The sequence below is a fragment of the Anthonomus grandis genome, chromosome 10, assembly GCF_022605725.1.
Source record: "Anthonomus grandis grandis chromosome 10, icAntGran1.3, whole genome shotgun sequence".
NCBI lineage: Eukaryota > Metazoa > Arthropoda > Insecta > Coleoptera > Curculionidae > Anthonomus > Anthonomus grandis.
In genome coordinates, this window is record NC_065555.1 from 13,335,143 (window position 1) to 13,355,271 (window position 20,129).

At 31.1% G+C, this 20,129-nt stretch overlaps 1 protein-coding gene across 1 annotated transcript in view; it reads left to right on the forward strand.

Moving 5' to 3' along the window:
* Positions 1-18,163, forward strand: part of LOC126741345 (beta-glucuronidase-like) — a 28,196-nt gene extending 10,033 nt beyond the window's left edge. The window contains exons 7-12 of the mRNA XM_050447741.1: positions 6,432-6,630; positions 13,705-13,848; positions 13,932-14,016; positions 14,361-14,537; positions 14,632-14,770; positions 17,904-18,163. Coding sequence (XP_050303698.1) covers positions 6,432-6,630; positions 13,705-13,848; positions 13,932-14,016; positions 14,361-14,537; positions 14,632-14,770; positions 17,904-18,130 — 971 coding nt within the window. The 3' untranslated portion in view covers positions 18,131-18,163. The remainder of the gene's footprint in view (positions 1-6,431; positions 6,631-13,704; positions 13,849-13,931; positions 14,017-14,360; positions 14,538-14,631; positions 14,771-17,903) is intronic.
* Positions 18,164-20,129: the final 1,966 nt, after the last annotated feature.

The window sequence follows — 20,129 nt, forward strand, 5'->3', positions numbered from 1 at the left end:
GCTTTTAATTGATATTAAGTGAGAGCTCTTCAGTGTACTGATTTTTGATTTTAGTAAGCATAATGCGTATTTTAATTAGCGTATCTTAGGCAATCAATTAAATGATAGTAACTATTATAAATCCTGCAATTATCAATTACAATATGATTTAAATGATATTAAAACGATACCAAAATCCACTTTGGTATAATGAAGATATTATTTATTTATTTATTCAATAGATTACATTTACGAAAAAAAATATCGTATAGTGACTTTTATTTAACTTGAAAATTAAATACTTAAGAAATATTAGTGTTTTAAACCTACTATGGCCTGTGTTGATTATAGGCACTCCTGACTTCAGTTGACAACAAAAGTAGGTCAAATAGACATTAAACTTTATACGTTCAGTCACAGACATCATATTTAGGACACTTAACATACATTTAATTGGTGTATATCGATCACATTTTAAAATCAGTCTCATAGCTCTATTCTGTATTACTTCCAATTAGTGTATTTTATATTGTGGTAGATTAAACAACAACGTGGAGCAATACTGCAAATGCGGAAGTGCCATGCTATTGAACAAAGCCAACTTTGTGTTCATGGAGAGGTTTCATCCCACTCTGGTGATAAATCCAACTTTTTTGGAGAATTTTCGCATGACGTAGTCTGCACAAGCACAAAAGTTTAAATTGGCATCTAGAATAGTACCCAAATTCTTAATTTCACTCTCATAAAGAATGCTATTCCCATTTACAGTAATGCTCACACTATCCATGTCTATTTGATTAAGTCGTGACTTTTTTCCAAATATGCAAAACTTCGATTTAGCTGTATTTAAGCACAATTTGTCAGTGCAAAGCCAGACAAATAAACTATTCAGTTCATTATTTAGGTCGATTTGCATTTGCTGTAAGTTTTTGCCTATAATATTGTATCATCTGCAAATAATACCACCCTACACTTTTCAAAATTTTTTACCATATCATTAATGTACAGTAGAAATACCAATGGTCCTAAGACAGTTCCTTGAGGCACACCATAATTAACAAAAACACACTGAGATATACTATTTTTAAACATTACACGTTGAACTCTGTTGGACACATACGACTTAAACCAACTCAAAGCATTATCCCTAATTCCTAATCGCTGTAGTTTGGTAATTAAAATTTGTCTATCGATCGATTCGAAGGCTCTCTTTAAAACTAAAAATACCGCTAAAACAAGATTATCACAGTCGATAGCTTTGAGAAAATCGTCACAAATATTAACGACAACGGATTCACAAGAATGATGCTCACGAAATCCTGACTCTCCAGGAACAATTATTTTGCCTTTATTACAAAACTCAACAAGTTGTTCCTTAACACGATTCTCAACGAGCTTTTCATAGACAGGTACCGTGTTAATGGGTCTAAATTTATTATGCGAATTTGTGTTTTGTACTTTGGGAACAGGAATAACAGTAGACAGTTTCCAATCATCTAGGAAAACACCGTTAGACAAAGAAGTATTAATAATATCTAACAATCTATTACCAACCACAAGAGAGATTCCCGGAGGACATGTTTTGATATACCAGATTCACCACCACCAACATTTTTTAAGTTTTTAAGAGAATTTTTCATTTTTAACATAGAGACAGGTTTGAATTTAGAAAAAATGTTAAACACGGGGGGACATACAACATTATTTAATCTGTTTCCGCTTTGTGGTATATTATTTATAATATCCTCCACAGTCTCTACAAAATATTTATTAAATCTGTGGGATATAACTTCTTCATCTTGAAGTATTTCTAAATTAAAATTAATTTGCTCCGGTAGTGTGCTACTTTTACTCGGCAACAGTGTTTTCAAATTCTTCCATAGTTCATTGGTTTGTGTTCATTGTTTGTCATTGGTAATTATAAAATCAATTAAAGTTTGGCTACCAGAAACGGTTCTAATTGGAGTTTTGACTATCTGTGAAAATCCATTTCTAAATATTATGTCCTTAATTTTGTTGCCGTAGAAAGTATTTTTAAGCAGATTAAAATTGAAGTCATCAACAATTACATTTATTCCATTAACGTCATTAAGTTCATCTAGGTATTGATCAAAAAACTCCAAAAAATTAGCATCATCTTTGTTAGGTGAATGATATAAAATAGAACATAAATACTTATCACGAGACACAGACATTTCAATAGACAGTAACCAGACATAACTTTCAACACATACTACTCTTCTAATTCTATATTTAATATCACGCCTAATTAATGCTAAGACCCCTCCTGTTCTACTGTTATTACTTGTACATTGCTCTAATTTATACTTATCTATGACCAGCTCACATGACTCAATATCGGGAGTTACGTGAGTCTCGCTTAAAAGAATGATCTTTGGTTTCCAATCGTTAATTAAAAGATGAATGTGATCCTTGTTGTTAATGTACCCTCGAAAGTTAAAATAAACCTTGTTTGCATTAAATACAATAGTTTTATCTAATTGCTATATGTTGTACATGTTCCTTTGTTGGTCTTCAATCTTTTTGTATGATTCAAACTTGTTCAACTCCCATACAGTATGACCAACATCCAAATCAAGGCCATATCTTTGATATCTTTGACTAGACATAATACAATTAACACATTTAACAACATTTCCATTACACTCCTTGACGTCATGATCACCACTACATTTTGCACATGTTTTTTTTTATTTCTTATTCATAATACGGGAAAACCCCATTAACTGTAAATTTTACAAAGCAATAATATTTTCATAAACAACTGTCATAATCTAAACCTACTTAAAAAATTAATACTAAAGTAAAAAACACCTATACTACATATACTAGAAACAACCTTAATAATTTATATGCAAGAATGTAAATACAAAATTTTATGCACAATTATGAAGTAAGTGTCCTCTTTAGATGCATTAAGGAACTTATGTTAAACACATTAATATTCGAATTGTTTAACCAATTCATATACCTATCCATAGGATTATTAATTCCATAGGATGTTCTGTGGAATGGAATGTTAAAGGTTACATTATGGCGCAACCCGTGATGAGGAACATTAAATCGTATGCGACCCAACAGATCAGGGCAATCAATAAGCCTATTAACGATCTTATATATAAAACTAGCACCAGAAATATTACGGCGTTGCGACAGTGTCGGAATAGATAATTGACTTTCAATATAAGAATAGTCATGATTCTCAATAACAGTTAAAGTTCTATGAGCACAATATCTCAGGAACTTATGTTGAACTCTTTCTAATGCATCGATATGAATCTGGTGGTATGGAGACCAAACTATAGAGCAGTACTCCATTATAGTTCTTACTAGGGAGCAATAAACCCTTTGTCATAACAAACCCTAGCAATTTTGATGCTTTTACAGAAATTGAATTAATATGATCAATAAATGTGAGTTTCTCATCAAAAATAACTTTCAAATCCCTAATAGATGCAACATAATTTAGTGGCTCATTATTAATGAAGTAATTGGATTGAAACCGGTTGATCCTGCGAGTGAAACTAATAACACAACATTTCTTAACATTTAAATGAAGATTGTTTTGTTCACACCAATTACTTAAGCGATCCATATCTGCTTGTAGTAATACTTGATCCACAATACTACCAACCACCCTCCAAAATTTTAAGTCGTCTGCAAACATCAAACACTGACTATACAGCAAACAGTTAACTATATCATTAATAAATAAATTAAATAATAAGGGTGATGTATGCCCTCCCTGAGGGAGACCTGATATTACGCTGATAGGATCAGAAAGATGTCCACCTACCTTGACCCTTTGAATACGGCCAGTTAAAGAATTTTTAATCCAACTCACAAAATCAACATGAAACCCTACGAAGATCAGTTTTGACAGAAGAATTTGATGATCAAAACGATCAAACGCCTTACTAAAATCGGTGTATATAGAATCAATTTGTTTATGATCCTCTAATTTACTCATAAGATCAGATTGGTAACAGATCAAGTTAGTGGCAGTAGACTTATTCTTGCAAAACCCATGCTATGAATCTGATATTAGGCCTTTGCATAACCAAGAAAATTGATTAGCTATAAGGCTATCAAAAAGTTTAGGTATTAAAGATTGAATGCAAATACTTCTATAATTATCTATGACCTCCCGACGACCAGCTTTAAACAATGGCACAATAAAACTTTCCCTCCAGGCAATTGGAAATGTGGATGTTTGTAAGGAAGCATTAAATAACAGAGATAAAGGAATGGCAAGAGTACATACACATTTCCTCAAGAGAAAATTCGGAATCCCATCTGGGCCTGCAGTAATCTTGTTAGGGAGTGAGCTAATACCTTCAAATATATCATATGTTAAGATCTTAGTAATGTTTAAATTTAAACCATTAGCGGGACCATTTTGCAGCTAATTATTATCAATACCAGGAGAATAAACAGTTTGGAAAAATTCTTTAAACATGTTTGCAATATCCAAACCACTGGACGCTTGCTTGTCACCATAAAAGAGGGTATTGGTCATTCTGTAAGCCGGAATCTATCCCTTCAATATATTGTCGGAAGCACAAATCAGACATACGTTTGCATTCAGACCTAAGGCGAGAAAATTTTATATAGTTTTCGTCTGTATTATCTCTCATATATAATGAATGAGCACTCCTTTTATTCCTAGTTAACTTTCTAAGTTCGGGGGAGAACCACTTAGGAAATGAGGAAGTTCTATATTTCTTTAAAGGAATAAAATATGCAATCCCCATAGAGAGATATTCATAAAAAACGCTGATTGATAAGTTAAGATCACTATGAGATAAACACTCGTTCCAATTAATTGAGGATAGAAAGATATTAAGCTCATTGTAGTTACCGTTTCGGAAATCATAAAAAAATTCTTCATAAGCTAGATTTGAAAAAATTGAGTTATTTGCTGTTGAAATATCCAAATATCAAACTCATATCCAATATGATGAAAATTAGCTTCAAAAAGAGGGTCAGAAGCTTTAAGAACATTTAAATCCTTAACATTAGAAAAAACCAGATCTAAAAATATATTTCTATCATTAGGAATCAAGTTACATTGATAAAATTTTAAATAACCAAATCGTTGTGCAACATCTAAAGCTGGGTCACCTCTTGGGCATTAAACCAGGAGACCATGCTCGTTATTGCCCCATGCAGCCCTTGGTAGGTTGTAATCTCCAAACAGATATATATTTAGGTTGGCATATTGAGTAGTAACACACTCCATGGTTTGACAATGCCAGATATAAGTATCCCGAGGTGATTGTGGAGGTATATAAACACCACCAATAATGAACTTGGTCCCATTACTGGCATAGAATCAGAATTTGCTCAATACGGTCCTCTTGAATAGAAATGCACTGTGATTGTATACTATCACTGACAAATATCAGAATACCACCTCCACTCAACTTACTGCTAGTTCGATAGCTTCTATCACATCTGAAGACCCTGAAACCCTTGCACTTACACTCTTTTGCCATGTGTCCATAACGGCAACACTTAAGACACTGTTTAATATTATAGTCATTAAAAACGACACAACGGTTCCACCCAATATTCATTCTTTCCCTGTCAATAAAATGGTTATATGTTAGGGAGTCTATTTCCATTATTAAATTAAACTTTTTATCTATTATCTTAGTTTTACGCAAAATATTTAATTTTGTTTCTAAACTCCTACGTATATTATAGGCACTTAAGGTTTAGGCACATTAACAGTATAGTTGTTGCCCATTTTAGTTTGTACTTCAGTCTGAATAATACCAATATTCTTTTCATTGCCACATTCAAGAATTATTCCTCCATTCTTCTTGGGTTTACCTAAAGACAAACCCGCACCAATCTCAGCTGGATTAACTTTTTTTCTGATATCCTCCTTCATTTGCTTCGTGTTTTTATCAGCCTCTTTGGGTTTAACTACCAGTATTTAATTATCATTCTGCAATACCTTTGCATATGACATTGAATTTCTTACCACCGAAGCTGATGTTGCCACTACTTTTGTTCCTTTAAGGCTAGCGATTTCTTCTCTAAGGCCACGGCTTTCGCTTAACTCCTTAGTCTTAGCCACCAAAAATTGTAAGATATTATTAATTTCATTTGATATATATTTCACTATGATAAACAAATTACGATTTGACCAAAAGTAAATCTTATTATGTTTTTATTGTTTTGTATAATTTGACTTCTTAAAAAATACTGCATTACAAACATAAAATAGTGCATAATTAGGCGATAAATTTAAAAACGACAAACTAAATCATATTTTATTTCTTTTTTTTAAATTTGGTGCCATCATTCATATAAAATAATGTTTTTCTGGATAATAAAAACTATGCTTAATAAAGTCCAAGAAATGTGTCTAAATTTAAATAAAAACAAGTACTTTTTCTCAAAAATTAACTTTTTATTAGGGTTCGGTCGGCATGAAGACTCAGATATACGGGGCAAAGGCCTTGATTTACCGCTGATAATACGTGATCATAACCTTATTAAATGGATTGGCGCTAATTGTTACCGCACGTCGCATTATCCATATGCTGATGAAATTATGGATTTGGCCGATCAACTTGGCATAATGATTATTGATGAAGTACCAGCTGTTAATACCGGGTAAATATTAACATTCTAAAATAAATATATACAAGTGAAAACTCAATATTTGCTATTTGGCGGATTATCCATTTGGTAATTAACCAAAACATTCATGCCTAAATCAAATATTGTTACTATAATTTAAAATAATTTCTAAGCATAAATTTGTTAAATGTTGTTTTAAACCTTTATGAGAAAAATCTTACTAATTAGTTATATCTTATGACTATTAGGTATCATTTATAGAGGTATGGACATATCGAAAATTGTGTAAAAGACTATAGTAATTTTTTTAGATGCTTGTTCCTTTCTTAGTAACTTTTATTTAATTTTTGGCATTTATGTCAATTTTTAAATGCAAATATGTTTTCCTTAGTAAAATGTTTAAAAAAATGTTAAACCATTTTTATTTGAACAACTTAAGATAGTATGGAGACAAGATCTAGACAGTAGTCCAAAAATGAAGGTAATTTTAATTTTTAAATCGCTCTCTTAGTCTAAAGTATCAAATAGTACTTTGCATTTGTAAATAAATAAACTATATAAAATATATATATTTTAGAAGACTCAGGTAGTAATATAGAACTAAAAAAGTGATATAGGAATAAAATGAGAAGCCTAAAGTCTTATTCTTGTACTGCTATCTCACTCTTAAGTCTGATCAAAAATTTTAAGAATGTAGCGTTTCTTATTTTAATTGTGTAAAACATGTGTAATTGTGTAAATTATGTAATATTTTCAATTCTAGCAGTTTATGGTGAAAGCCTTTAAGGGAGCTTAGTATGCAATTACTACATACTTTGATCTCTCAACAACTTTTGACTGTTGGGCTTTTTAGAATTTTTTTATTGAATACACGGATAAGCCCATTAAATGTTACACACTTTAAACAAGGTTATAAAGGTAAAATATGGTTAACAGTATTAATGATACAATACAAAATACTCAATCTAAGATAAGAGAACACTAACAATAAGAAAACATATAAAATCATAATATACCAACACAATTACTAAGCTAACTACAACTTATTACAAAGCAATATTTTTTCTTTACCTGATTGATATTCGAATCATAATATCAATATCAGGGGATGCTTATTTAGAAAATTCATATTATGATCGAAATGGCTACGAATTCCATAGAATGTTCTATGAAAAGTAATATTGAAATTGACATGTTTTATTTTATTAAATTTACGGGAATCCCCATTTTACAAAATAAATGTACAAAATTGTAAATAAATATATATAATATATATATCTAAGAACTGAGTTGACACCATTACAGCCATAGTGTGCTCAGGCTATTCTTAAAAACGAACAGTGACATACTAGATAAATCAATGTTATGAGCGTTTAAGACACTCAGAGATCTATGGATAGGAGAATGACGGCCATATTCAGTTCTGTGCATCAGAACATGATAAAGGTCGAAATTGCGTAGAGCTCTATTTGGAACATTAAGACCCACTTTAGAAAGAAGGTCAGGAGCATTAATCATGCCATTAACCAGCCTAAAGACAAAACAAAGATCAGCGTTCACACGCCTTTTAGCCAATGTATCCAGGTTAAGTCTTACTCTCATGTCCTCACGATGGTACTCGTCAAAGCTAATGCCTATTCTAAATGCAGCACACCGTAAAAATCCATCTTGCACTCTCTCAATCATATCTATTGAATTCTGATATAGAGGAGACCACACTACTGAAGAGAATTCAAGATTAGATCTAACCAGTGAGACATAAAGGAGTCTATAGGCTTGTAGAGAGAGATGTGAACTATACCTGTTTACAGCACCCAACGCTCTTAGTCCCTTTAAAGTTATTTTAGAGATGCGATGAACAAATCTCATATGCTCATCGAACCACACGCCCAAATCCTTGACTACATTCACATACTGCAAGGACTTACCAAGGATACTATATGTAGAATTGAATCTCCTCGAACCTCTATGAAATGATATGTAGCAACAGTTGGAAATATTGAGCCTCAATCCGTTCATCACTGACCACTCACACAAAGCATCAAGGTCTTCCTGAAGTTTGGCTATATCATTCACCTGCTTAATCTGCATGTAGAGCTTCAGTCATCAGCAAACATACTTACAGAACTATGATTGATCACATTAACAATATCATTCACAAATAGATTGAAGAGCAGAGGGGCACAGTGAAAACCCTAAGGAACCCCTGAGACTACATTAGTAGGTGCAGAAGTATAGCCATGCACCTTCACACTCTGAGTTCTTCCTATCAGAAAACTCTTTAGCCATTTTAAGAGGGAGTCATGAAAACCAGCACTTTCCAACTTGGCCAGCAAGAGACCAAAGTTCACCCTATCAAAGATCAGTCTGAACCCCCCCTCCAAAGCCCCCAGCAGATCACACTCGTATTGAACCAAACTACTGGTTGTGGAGTTCCCAGAAGATAATCCTGACTATTTTTCACCAATGATTCCGTGGCATTGCCATGTTAGCTGATCGCAAACCAAACTATCAAACAATTTGGCAAATGAGTTTTGAATACATACTCCACGATAATTGGCAATATCCTCCCTATTGCCAGCCTTAAATATCGGCATGATGAAACTGTGCTTCCAAGCTTCTGGAAAGGTAGATTCCTGTAAAGACATATTAAAAATCACCTGGAGAGGCCTACTAATTGTATAAATGCAGTTCTTTAAAAAGATATTAGGTATATTACCCGGCCCACAGATAAACTTGTTAGGTAATTTCTGAATCTTAGAAAATACCTCCGAGAGAGTGAAGCGTCCAACAATAATATTCTGGAAACCAAATTCAAGAGAATCAGGAATAGGATAAGTAGAGTTGTCGTAAACTGTAGCAAAAAACTTTGCAAACAAATCAGTAATTGCTTCTCTAGACTCATTTCCCGGCCATTTCCCGGCCCAAAAACATCGAATTTGGAAATGCATTGCTCTTTCTTTTGTCATTAACAAACCTCCAAAAGTAATGACTATCATTCACCATTGACTTCTTCACTTTACCAATATATTCACTAAAGCAACGATCGTGTTCTACTCTACATCGAGATCTAAGGGTCGAAAAACGAGCATAAGAGTTAGATGAGGGAGTAGACGTATATTTCCTGTGTGCAGCCTTCTTTTTACAAATTAAGTCTTTAAGTAAAGGACTAAGCCATTTAGGAAAAGTTGAAGATCTTAGTCTCTTTTTAGGAACATACAAATCAAGGCAATCCTGTAAAATATGTACCCGCAGCACCATCAACATTCAACCCATTAAAATTCATACTCCAATCAATAGCCCCCAAATGAAAGTGAATAGCCCCAAAGTTGGCATTCCGAAAATCGAAATAGAATTCATCAAGCATTAGTGAAGATGAGTCAGTTTGAATATTAATATGATAATAACATTATGCATCTAAAAATGTGTTTCTGTTATTTGGTACGTTATTGCATTGAAACATATTATGATAAGAAAACATTTTAGCTAATACTCGGGCTGGATAGTGTTCATTGCAAGCTACACAAACCCCATCAACATTATTTGACCAAACCGCCTCAGGTAGGTTGTAATCACCGAACACCAGCATCGATGATTGTTGGCAGCTTTCACAGATTTCATGAACTGACATCCCATGTAACTCGTACTTATCGCGTGTAGCATTTGGTGGAATATACACTCCACCAAAAACAAATGACTTCTTGCAAATATTTACTTCTACAAATACTTGCTCCAATGAGGTGTAACGAGTAGCAATTTTTCTAGATCCAAATTTATTACTAACTGCTATAAGCACCCAACCACCTCTAATCTTTGTACTTGATTCCAGGCTACGGTCAGTGCGCTAGATGGTATATCCAGGCACAAGGATTTCACTATCAGAGATATCCTTATTCAACCAAGTCTCAACCAGGATTATGACAGAATAGTCAGACAGCTGCACTCCATGATGAAATTGTTCAATTTTAGTGCGCATACCACCAACATTTTGGCAGTAGAAGCTTAATCGTTTTTTGAGTTGTTATCACCATCTTGAGACCTCACATTTTTCAACGGCACGATCTTGGGCACTCCTCTAATGTACTTGATTCCCAGATTTTGTTCGCCATTATTAAGGCGATTCGATGTTGTTTAGGGAATAATAAATTAATAAATGTTTTACAACTTAAAAGAAATAGAGGCTCAGTACCACCACGTACAAGTTTGAAGATGAACATTGGACCACAGACTTTCCTACGACTTGCATCAGAACCAGATGATCCTCAATAAAACTGTAGTCGTGATCAATAATGACAATATGAGACCTATAAGCAAAGAGTTTATCAAGAGAGCTAATCAAGAGTATATGTTAAACCCTTCAAAGGGTGTTAATTTGAATTTGGTGATAAGGAGACCATATCATAGAATTGTATTTAAAGATTAATCCCACCAGAGAATATTAAAGAATTATGCTCCATAAAAGACTACCTCTTATCGAAAGTGACACCCAGGTGTTTTATAGAAGAGGCACCCTGAATAGGATGGTTATTTATTGTAAACTTGGTATTAATTCAATTCAATTTGTAAGTATAGCTAATGGAATAATGTTTATTGATATTTAGACAAAATCCTATTTATGCTGCTCAAGTGAAAGGGTCATCCTAAGTCATCCTGCAAAAGCTTCCGACCACTAACAGGATCCACCACTTAATTTTAGGTATTTATTATTTGTTGTTTTTGAAATAAGTCTGAATATTATTGTCATAAAGAAAATGAGATGTTTTTATCTGAAGTGAATTCAGTGATCGTGATTCTCAGAAAACGCCCCTCAAATAAACTTATTAACTGAGTTATGAATTTTGAGTATGAAAACCCACAGACAACTTGCTCCCCAAACAAAACCTTATGATCAACCTGATCCAATGCTTTAGAAAATTTTGTATATGTAACATCTACTTGCTTACGTTCTTCCATTAGAAGCAAGAGATCAAATTGATAAGGTAACACTTTTATTGCAGTGGATCTTTTATGGCAAACACCACGATGAGAATCAGATAAAAAACGTCTGCAGAATTAGGGTAACTGTTTTGCAACTATACAGTTAAATAACTTGGGAAGAGCTGATTAAAGGTATATATCTCTGGAGTTTTCAATTTTATACTTTTGGACATTTTTAAATATTGGAACAATAGTACTGTTTCCTTAGCAATGGAATACTAGAAGTCTGTAAAGAGCTTTACATTGAATAAATAGGGGCAGGACAATGGGACACAGCCATTTTTATAATAATAATTAAGGGTACTATAATTAGGCCCTGGGGCAAGCTTATTAGGCAATTAAATAATATTTTGATAAACACTAATGATAGGTAAATCATTTAATAAAATTAACATTACAAGATATATTGATAGTAAGGCTTAATGGTAAGAAAAATTGGAGGAGGGCCCATTATCATTATCATCACTTTTAGCATAAGCAGTTTAAAAATACTGCTTAAACAACTTTGCTCAGTTGATCAGAGAACTACGACTGGAATGTTTGTCATTTATAAACTTCTAAAAGGATTTTGTATTATTTCTACTGCATGATCATCAGTGTCTTTATTATAGTTAGTATAGCAAAGGTGTGAAAGATGTTTTAATTTCATCATCTATAGTTAACATTTCAAAGAAGATTCCACTTGACCTTTTAATGTAATGTAATTATTAGCCAAACAATGCTGCCAGTTAAAAAAAGCAAGTAAATGATTTAGTTCAATATAATTAGCGTTTCTAAAATCATAAAACAATTTAACATACCCAAGAGTCCTTTTTTTTGATTTTTAATAATAAGATCCTAACCTCAATACAAACTTGTATATTGGTTGATGAGACTACAGAGTATGATCTAGAGTTTTCATACTCAGTTCCTATTTGTTGCTTTTCAAAATTCACTTTAAATGAAAGCGGTGACTGGTATTGAGACATATTTTCGTGGGGTATCGAATAGTAGATGTCTAATTTATTGCCATCAAAATTTATAGTCTAAAATGAATTTAAACTATTACCTTTATTTAATTTGTGGTTCAGGGTAATGGTAAGATCTCTGTATTGGTGTTGTTGCAGAAGCTTTAGATTCTGTAATCCACTAAATTTTATTGTCACTATTTCATTATATTAGCTTATTTGAGTAATTGCATTTAGCGTGTCATAACAAAATACCTGATCCCTTGGAAGTTAAAAGTGGGGTGTTTTAGGGTACACTTTGGGACCCTTACTTATTATTTTTTACACTTCTAGATATCATTATCATGGAAAGCATTGTGCTTACCATTTTTATATTGACGAGAATTTTATTATTAATTTTTATCACCTGAGTTTAAATTATCCCAGAATAATATTAATTAAGATTTACCAGCTGTTTTTGATGTTTCTTTAAACTATTTATTAAAATTAAATGCTTTAAAAATGTTTATAATAATAATAATAATAATAATAATAATAATAATAATAATAATAGATAGACAAGATAGTCAAATTTTCTATAGCCCTAAAAGATCTAAAATGTTATTGAATTTTTTAGGTGTAACATTTTTCGATATGTTAACAGAAATTATATATTTATTTTAGATAGAGAGAGAGAGAGAAACAATTTTTAATACAAGTTAATTTTTAGATCTAATATATCTAGAAAATCCTAATTCATCACACCTACTATGACATCAAAGAATGTATGGACTCAAGCATGACATAAACAACAATAAATCCTTGTATTAGTCTAAGTACCTAAAAATGATTTAATAATATTATATTGACATAATAAATAATCGTTGAAAAATCTTTATAACATTAAGTGCGATACTAAAATCAAAATAAATCGTATCTTTTAAATTTTTTATTGGTCAAATCATATGAGAAAATACAAGTGCCAGAAAATTTATATAGTAGTATAGAAAGGTGACATAAAAAAGTATTTTTTTAATAATTTAGTTTTTTTTTAATTTTATTGCTATATAGTTCTATAATTTTAATTATAAATATAATATATTAATAACTATTATAGGAGACATTATTCTACGCTGCATAATTTTTGAGTAAACTTTAAAAAATCTTTGTAAAAGTTATTATTTTAAATTTTTATTGTTAATAGAACATTTACAACAGAACTATTGGAGAATCACAAACGATCCTGGACTGAGTTATATCAAAGAGATAAAAATAGACCATCGGTTATTATGTGGTCTATTGCTAATGAACCAAGCACATACGAAATTGCTTCGGAAGAATACTACAAGTAAGAAAAAGAATAAGCTCAAATTATAGTAAATAAATTTTGTATGAAACAATTAAAAAAGCTATTTGATTGTTTTTTTTAAGAAATGTTGCAGCTCATGTCAAGCAATCCGATATCTCTAGACCTATCACCATTGCTAATTACTATACATATGATCAAGAATATTCTGTAAGTATAGAAAAATATTATGTGGTTTAACAAATATGATAGTGAATAATTAGTTATATATAATAAAAGCATAGTGTCTATCAATAATTTTAAAAATTAGTACTTTTTTCACTCACTTACTACCACTTTTTACATTATCTGGCAACAACGCATTAATGTTGGCTACGAATCAAGACTAGTTCATCTGAGTTTTAAGGTTTAAGGTCAACGGTTTAGCGCTGTTGCCATATGTTCACAAAAATTATATTATATTTCATATAATGAAGCCAAAGACAAAATGTTTATCTTTAGCTTCATTATATGAATTCTATATCTTCATTATATGAATTATATGATTCTTTTAGGGTCAGTTCTTAGATATATTGGGAGTAAATCGTTACGAGGGATGGTACGTGGATGTTGGCCAAACGGATGCCATTTACGAAAATGTTATAAAATTAGCAAGAGGTTGGCATGAAAAACATAAGAAGCCAGTTTTATTTACGGAGTATGGAGCAGATTCACAAGAGGGATTAAGTTTCGTACGTATTGTAACGTTTTTACTGCTCATTTTACTGTGAAAAAAATACTCATTACACTAAAATAGTCAACGTTTGTTACAAGTTAGTTTTGTAGCTACCGTCTTATATATGGTCTGAAGAATACCAAACTGACGTAATGGCCGAATATTTTAAAGCATTTGATGAACTTAGGAGTGAAGGCTGGTTTATTGGCGAAATGATTTGGAACTTTGCTGACTTTAAAACGGATCAAAGTAAGTATGCTAATTAAAAAAAACAAGATACTACTAAAATTTACGTTTAACGTTAGTATGTTTTGGTGGGAAATCTTCTATAGGCAATAGATACTTGTACTACTTTTCCCTGATGGAACAGGATTCCATTTTCATAATTACTCACTAGGATTTCATTTTATTGCACCTCAGGGAACTGTCGATGGAACCACCTTATAGCACATCTTTTTTATCAGTCGATGGCCAATCTAGATTATCTTAACGTTTTGTTGTGCCTGTCATTAGGTTGTGGTTAAATATTTCTATTACGTTCTTACATCCAATCCAGGTTCTTAACACTGCCCTCTGTGGACTCCATTTTATGTAGTGGAATATTATCGTTTAATACCGCGTCACCGTTAAAGTTTCTTACATCCTAAAAAAATCCAAATCAGCTCTTATATCCAGACACAGTTTGAGTAAGATCAAAAGTAAAAACTCAATTTGGCAAACTCCCTGTTTTACCTATTTTTCCATAGTAATTTCACCAATTGGAAGTTTCCTGGTTGTTACCCTTTAGCTGTTTTCTGAGAAATACTTCTCGCCATTCATTCTTAGAAAGTGATACCTCTACAGCCCACTGAATACCTTGCTTCCTTCTCAAGCCAGATCTATTAGGGGTATATCTGATGCTAAAACGGCTTTTTGTGAGGCTGTATATACAAAGCACCACTTTCAGACTTACCTTACCTTACTGCCTTTTATTGTGTGAAACCAAGCTGCAGATTATGAAGTAAACGACACTCAAAAATACTCTTCTTTTCTCTTTTTTTATTTAGTCCACCTTGCATGTCATTCTCTCTATAATGCTAGGCATTACACGAGAAAGATTCGTGGTCGCTACCGCAGGTTTCTCTGCTAATTTCTTTATGTGGGAAGCAAACATGAGCCTTCTCTTTATCTTAACTATGAGGCCCCTTAGCTACTTTTTCCATTAAACATATTTATAACTAGCCCTGGGCTATTGTATGATTATTCTTATTATCAAGACCATGTTCGTCTTGTCAATTACCGCCCTCTGCTAATTAACTACGTCGCTACAGTAATAATGCTCTCCTACGCCCTGGATTACAAGAAATGCTCCTGAGGTCAGCAAAGCTTACCGTTTTAAAAAAATTGCATATTATTAAAAAATGGCTCTACGTGAAACCTATAAGGTGCTCCTTTTATAACTTTTGCCTGAATTTACTAACAATCTATCTTTGCAATTATTTGCTTCTTAAGGTATTGTAGAACTCAAATCCTGACAGCATTCTGCACATCTTCCATCGCATTTTTAATGTCGATGGTTTGTTCTTATAGCACAAAAGCCCTTAATATCATTATTGCTAAGGATAAATAGGATTTTTAAAAAATGCATCACTTTTTTTGCTAAATAAATATTTTTACCTTGTAGTACTAAAAACACCTTAAACAACTTAAAAACTTTAAATAAAATAAATTAAATCGGTAGACCATCAAAAATTAATTAAATAATTACAAAAAAAAACATATTTTTAGTAAATATTTATTAAACATATTTTAAATACAATTAAAATAATTTTGTTTTTAAACTCAAATAGTTAAATAAATAAGAAATTAATAAAACAAAGCATAACTTAGATGTCAACGGTTTTCATTTTATCTAAAATTATTATAATTTTAATTAAAATCTAAATTTAACAACAAGTTGTTGAAAATAAATGAGCTCAACTTCTTTCGCAAAATTGTTTGAAGTTTTAAATACAAAAAATATTCCTATTATTAATTAACTAACTTAGATTAAATAGGTAGTTAAATCTACATACTGTACATTTACAAATCCTATTGAATTTTAAATATTTTAATGGCTTTTAAATATTTATAATATTTTATCCATAAGGTAGCTTGTATATATGCATTTTATGCATTTATATTTTAATTTCTTTTAATGGACCTGCAATATTTAAATTTGCGGAAACCCATATTGATGTTATATCATTAATAAAAAAATATATAATCAATATGTATCCAGAGTGATTATTTTAATTTCACTATTGGTATATTAGATACTATAATAGATCGAGTATTGATACATCTCATTGGTGCATCAATTTTTTCCTAAAGATTACAAAAAATCTAAGTTTAGTCAAAAGTCTAAACATTTAGACTTTTAAAGTTATTTTTTTTGTTAATAGAGCATTGGTGAAATGTTGAAAAATTATCGCACTTTTAATGTGTTTTTTGGTGAATTTGTAATGTGCTTGTTTAACTAATACAAGCACATTGACAAATTATTTTAATTATATTTTGAAAACTAATTGTCCTTATTTGTATTTATTTTTAATGGAGTCTTTAGCTATTTTTATACAGTCTTGACCAAAAAATTAACAAAATGGCTTGGAATACCGGGAAGAAAGAAATAAATATTAAAATAGTAAAAACTAATAAATTTTGGAAAACTAATAAATTGCCTTGATTATTCTGAGAGAAATATAAATATGATAGAAATATTTCAATGCAAGAAAAAAATATATGTATGTCTCAAAATGTCTTAATTTCTTTGAAGAAAAAAATTAAACATAGCGTCTAAAAAAAAACCTACCTAAAAATATAAAATGTTTGAAAAGTTTTTGAATAGCTTTATTTGCCTGGAAAAAAATAAGAGAATAGCTTAAGATGCCTATAAGAATGAAAAAATGCCAATAGCCCGTAAATTAATATGCTGTCTGGAAAGCTAACTATATAAATAAGAAAAGGAATTAAAATGCTTGCAAGAAAGAAAAAAATATAAAGTGCGCATAAAATCATCAACTTCTTAAAAACTTTAGAGATTGGCTTCATTTGCTTTAGAATGATAAAAAATTCGCTTGAATTGCCAGGAAAAAATCAACTGCACCTAAACTACCTGAAAAATACACAAAATGGTGTAATTTTTTCAAAAGAAATATTAGATAACAGTAATAATCTTTAGAAATTGTTAGCAAAAATTTTAAAATTCTTCGTTAATTACACCTGTGTTATTCACTAATTTTTCTGACTTTTAATAGCCCAAAATTATTTAAGAATCTACTTTTCTTTATACATTTACTAAACTATGAAATAATAATTTATTAAAAATGTAATTTTAATCCCGTACTTTATTTAATAATTTTAGGTACTACAAGAGTAGGAGGCAACAAAAAGGGAATATTCACACGCAACCGTCAGCCCAAACAGGCAGCTTTTCTATTAAGAAAGCGATACTGGGTCCTTGCCAATAAATTGGAAAATGCAACGATCCCAACTGATTTAGAGCCATATGTTATAGTTTCCCTTATAAGTAGCAATAAGAAGTCACAAGAGGACATTATAAGTAACGCATTTGCTAAAAATGTATATTAAGTATCAAAAAAAAAGCTATAATTGCGCTAAAAAGTTTCATTCTTAAGACAGTCCTAGGACCCCACTATTCCATTTAAACATATTGGAAGCAAAATGCTCATATACCAAAATAATGAATAGTTAAGGCTAAATAAAAATGGGTTTTATTTTTTAGCGGTACTTGATCACATTTTTTTAACTATTTCTTTTATACTCTTTAAGTCTAGGGTATATAATAAATATATACTTTTTTTTTACAAAAGCAATGAAACCTACTAGAGACAAAAGGCAGCATTTCATAGCGATAATCAATGATCATTATGTGTTTGATGGGTTTTTTAGTCAAAAAGTAGATAAATAGCAATTTTCTTGTAGCGTATTTCACTTTCATAGGTAGGTTGTTCTCAGGTTTCAACTACAGTTATAATAATTGCATTATGGTATAAATGGATAACTATTATTGTTTCACATTTGGGGAATGCTTGCATTGAATTTTTATTAATTATGAAAAAAAATGTGGACTTTTCTTTACAAAATTTTAATTGCAATAATGATTTTTTTAAAATAATTTTCAAGAATTTTAAACCGTAACACACCATTTTGGTGTATTACGGTTTATATTCTAAAGGTCTTACGATAGTAAGCAAAAATTTAGGAAGGTCACTTTGGGAACAACAAGTACTTCCAGATGATTTCTACTTTTTCAACAGAAATCGATCATATTTACACTTCTATGTTTTTTTATTCCATATAATAAAATATTATATATTTATATGTTTCTGATTTTTTTATAGTTTTCTGTAACTATTTTATTTGTTTTAAGATCTAAAGGACACTAAAACACTTTCTTTGCATCTGCAATTATTAGGAGTAACTAAATACACCCTTACTTGTTACTCTATGCGCAAGTAACGCAAGTAATTGCCATTTTCAAACCAAAACTTTGACAAATTCAACGGATTAGAATGAATGTCATGAAAAATACTGCTGCCGAATCAAACCTCGGTAAAGGGGTAGGAAGAATTAGAACTCTGATTTTTGTTTAAGGAGTAAATATGTTAATCAAATCATAGAGATCGTAAAAATGGGTAAAAAGTATGTTTTATTTTTACTTTTTACACATTTCACTTTTAAGTCACTCCTTAATACAATAAACAGAATTTTATGGCAATTGTCAATAATTCTTAGGTACAGATGGAGTCTCATGTCAAAAAGATATGAAGTTTTTTATTTTACTGACGCAGTTCACTTTCAAGTCATGCTTTACTCATCTTAAAATGTTATTTTTGGTAAGTAGTTAAACCACTGTTCTTTGGCATTGTACTAACCTTCTGACTGTGACGGGAGCTTTTCTGGCATATCTTCAAATTCTTAAATATTGATGTTATTGTAATCTCTCACTGCTAAATCTGTCAAAGACAACTATTTTATCCTTTAGGGGTGACAAATAACTTTCTGACATTTCAATTCAGTGGCGACCCGAAAACAAGTTTCTTGGGGTAATCATTGACTATAAACTGAAGTGTAAGTCCCACATTTTGGCTATTTTCAATAAAATTTCATCTGGTTTCTTTGCAGTTCGAAATTTAATGACCAAACTTCGATTTTCTCTATCCAGATTGGTTTATTTTGTTCTTATCGAGTCACGATTAAGGTATAGGACCTATTTTTAAGGATGTTTGATGATATCTTATTTAATTCTTTTTGGGTCCTTTAGAAGCATGATGTAAGGTATATTTGTGCAGCAAAGAATGAGAAGCATTGCAAACCAAACTTCTGCAAATTTTTCATACAGCATTGGTAAAGAAATCTATAATTTACAACAGAATTAAGATTTATAATCATTTGACGTTATATTTGAGAAGAAAACTGTTTTCTCTAAAACTGCTTGGAAAAAAGATAGAAGCAGTTTTTGTCTCATAAAGCTTATTTCATCGTAAATGCGTATTACTGTGATAGTTTTTTATTTTATTTGATCTTATTTCTTAAAATTATATAAATTGTTTTACATAACTACTAG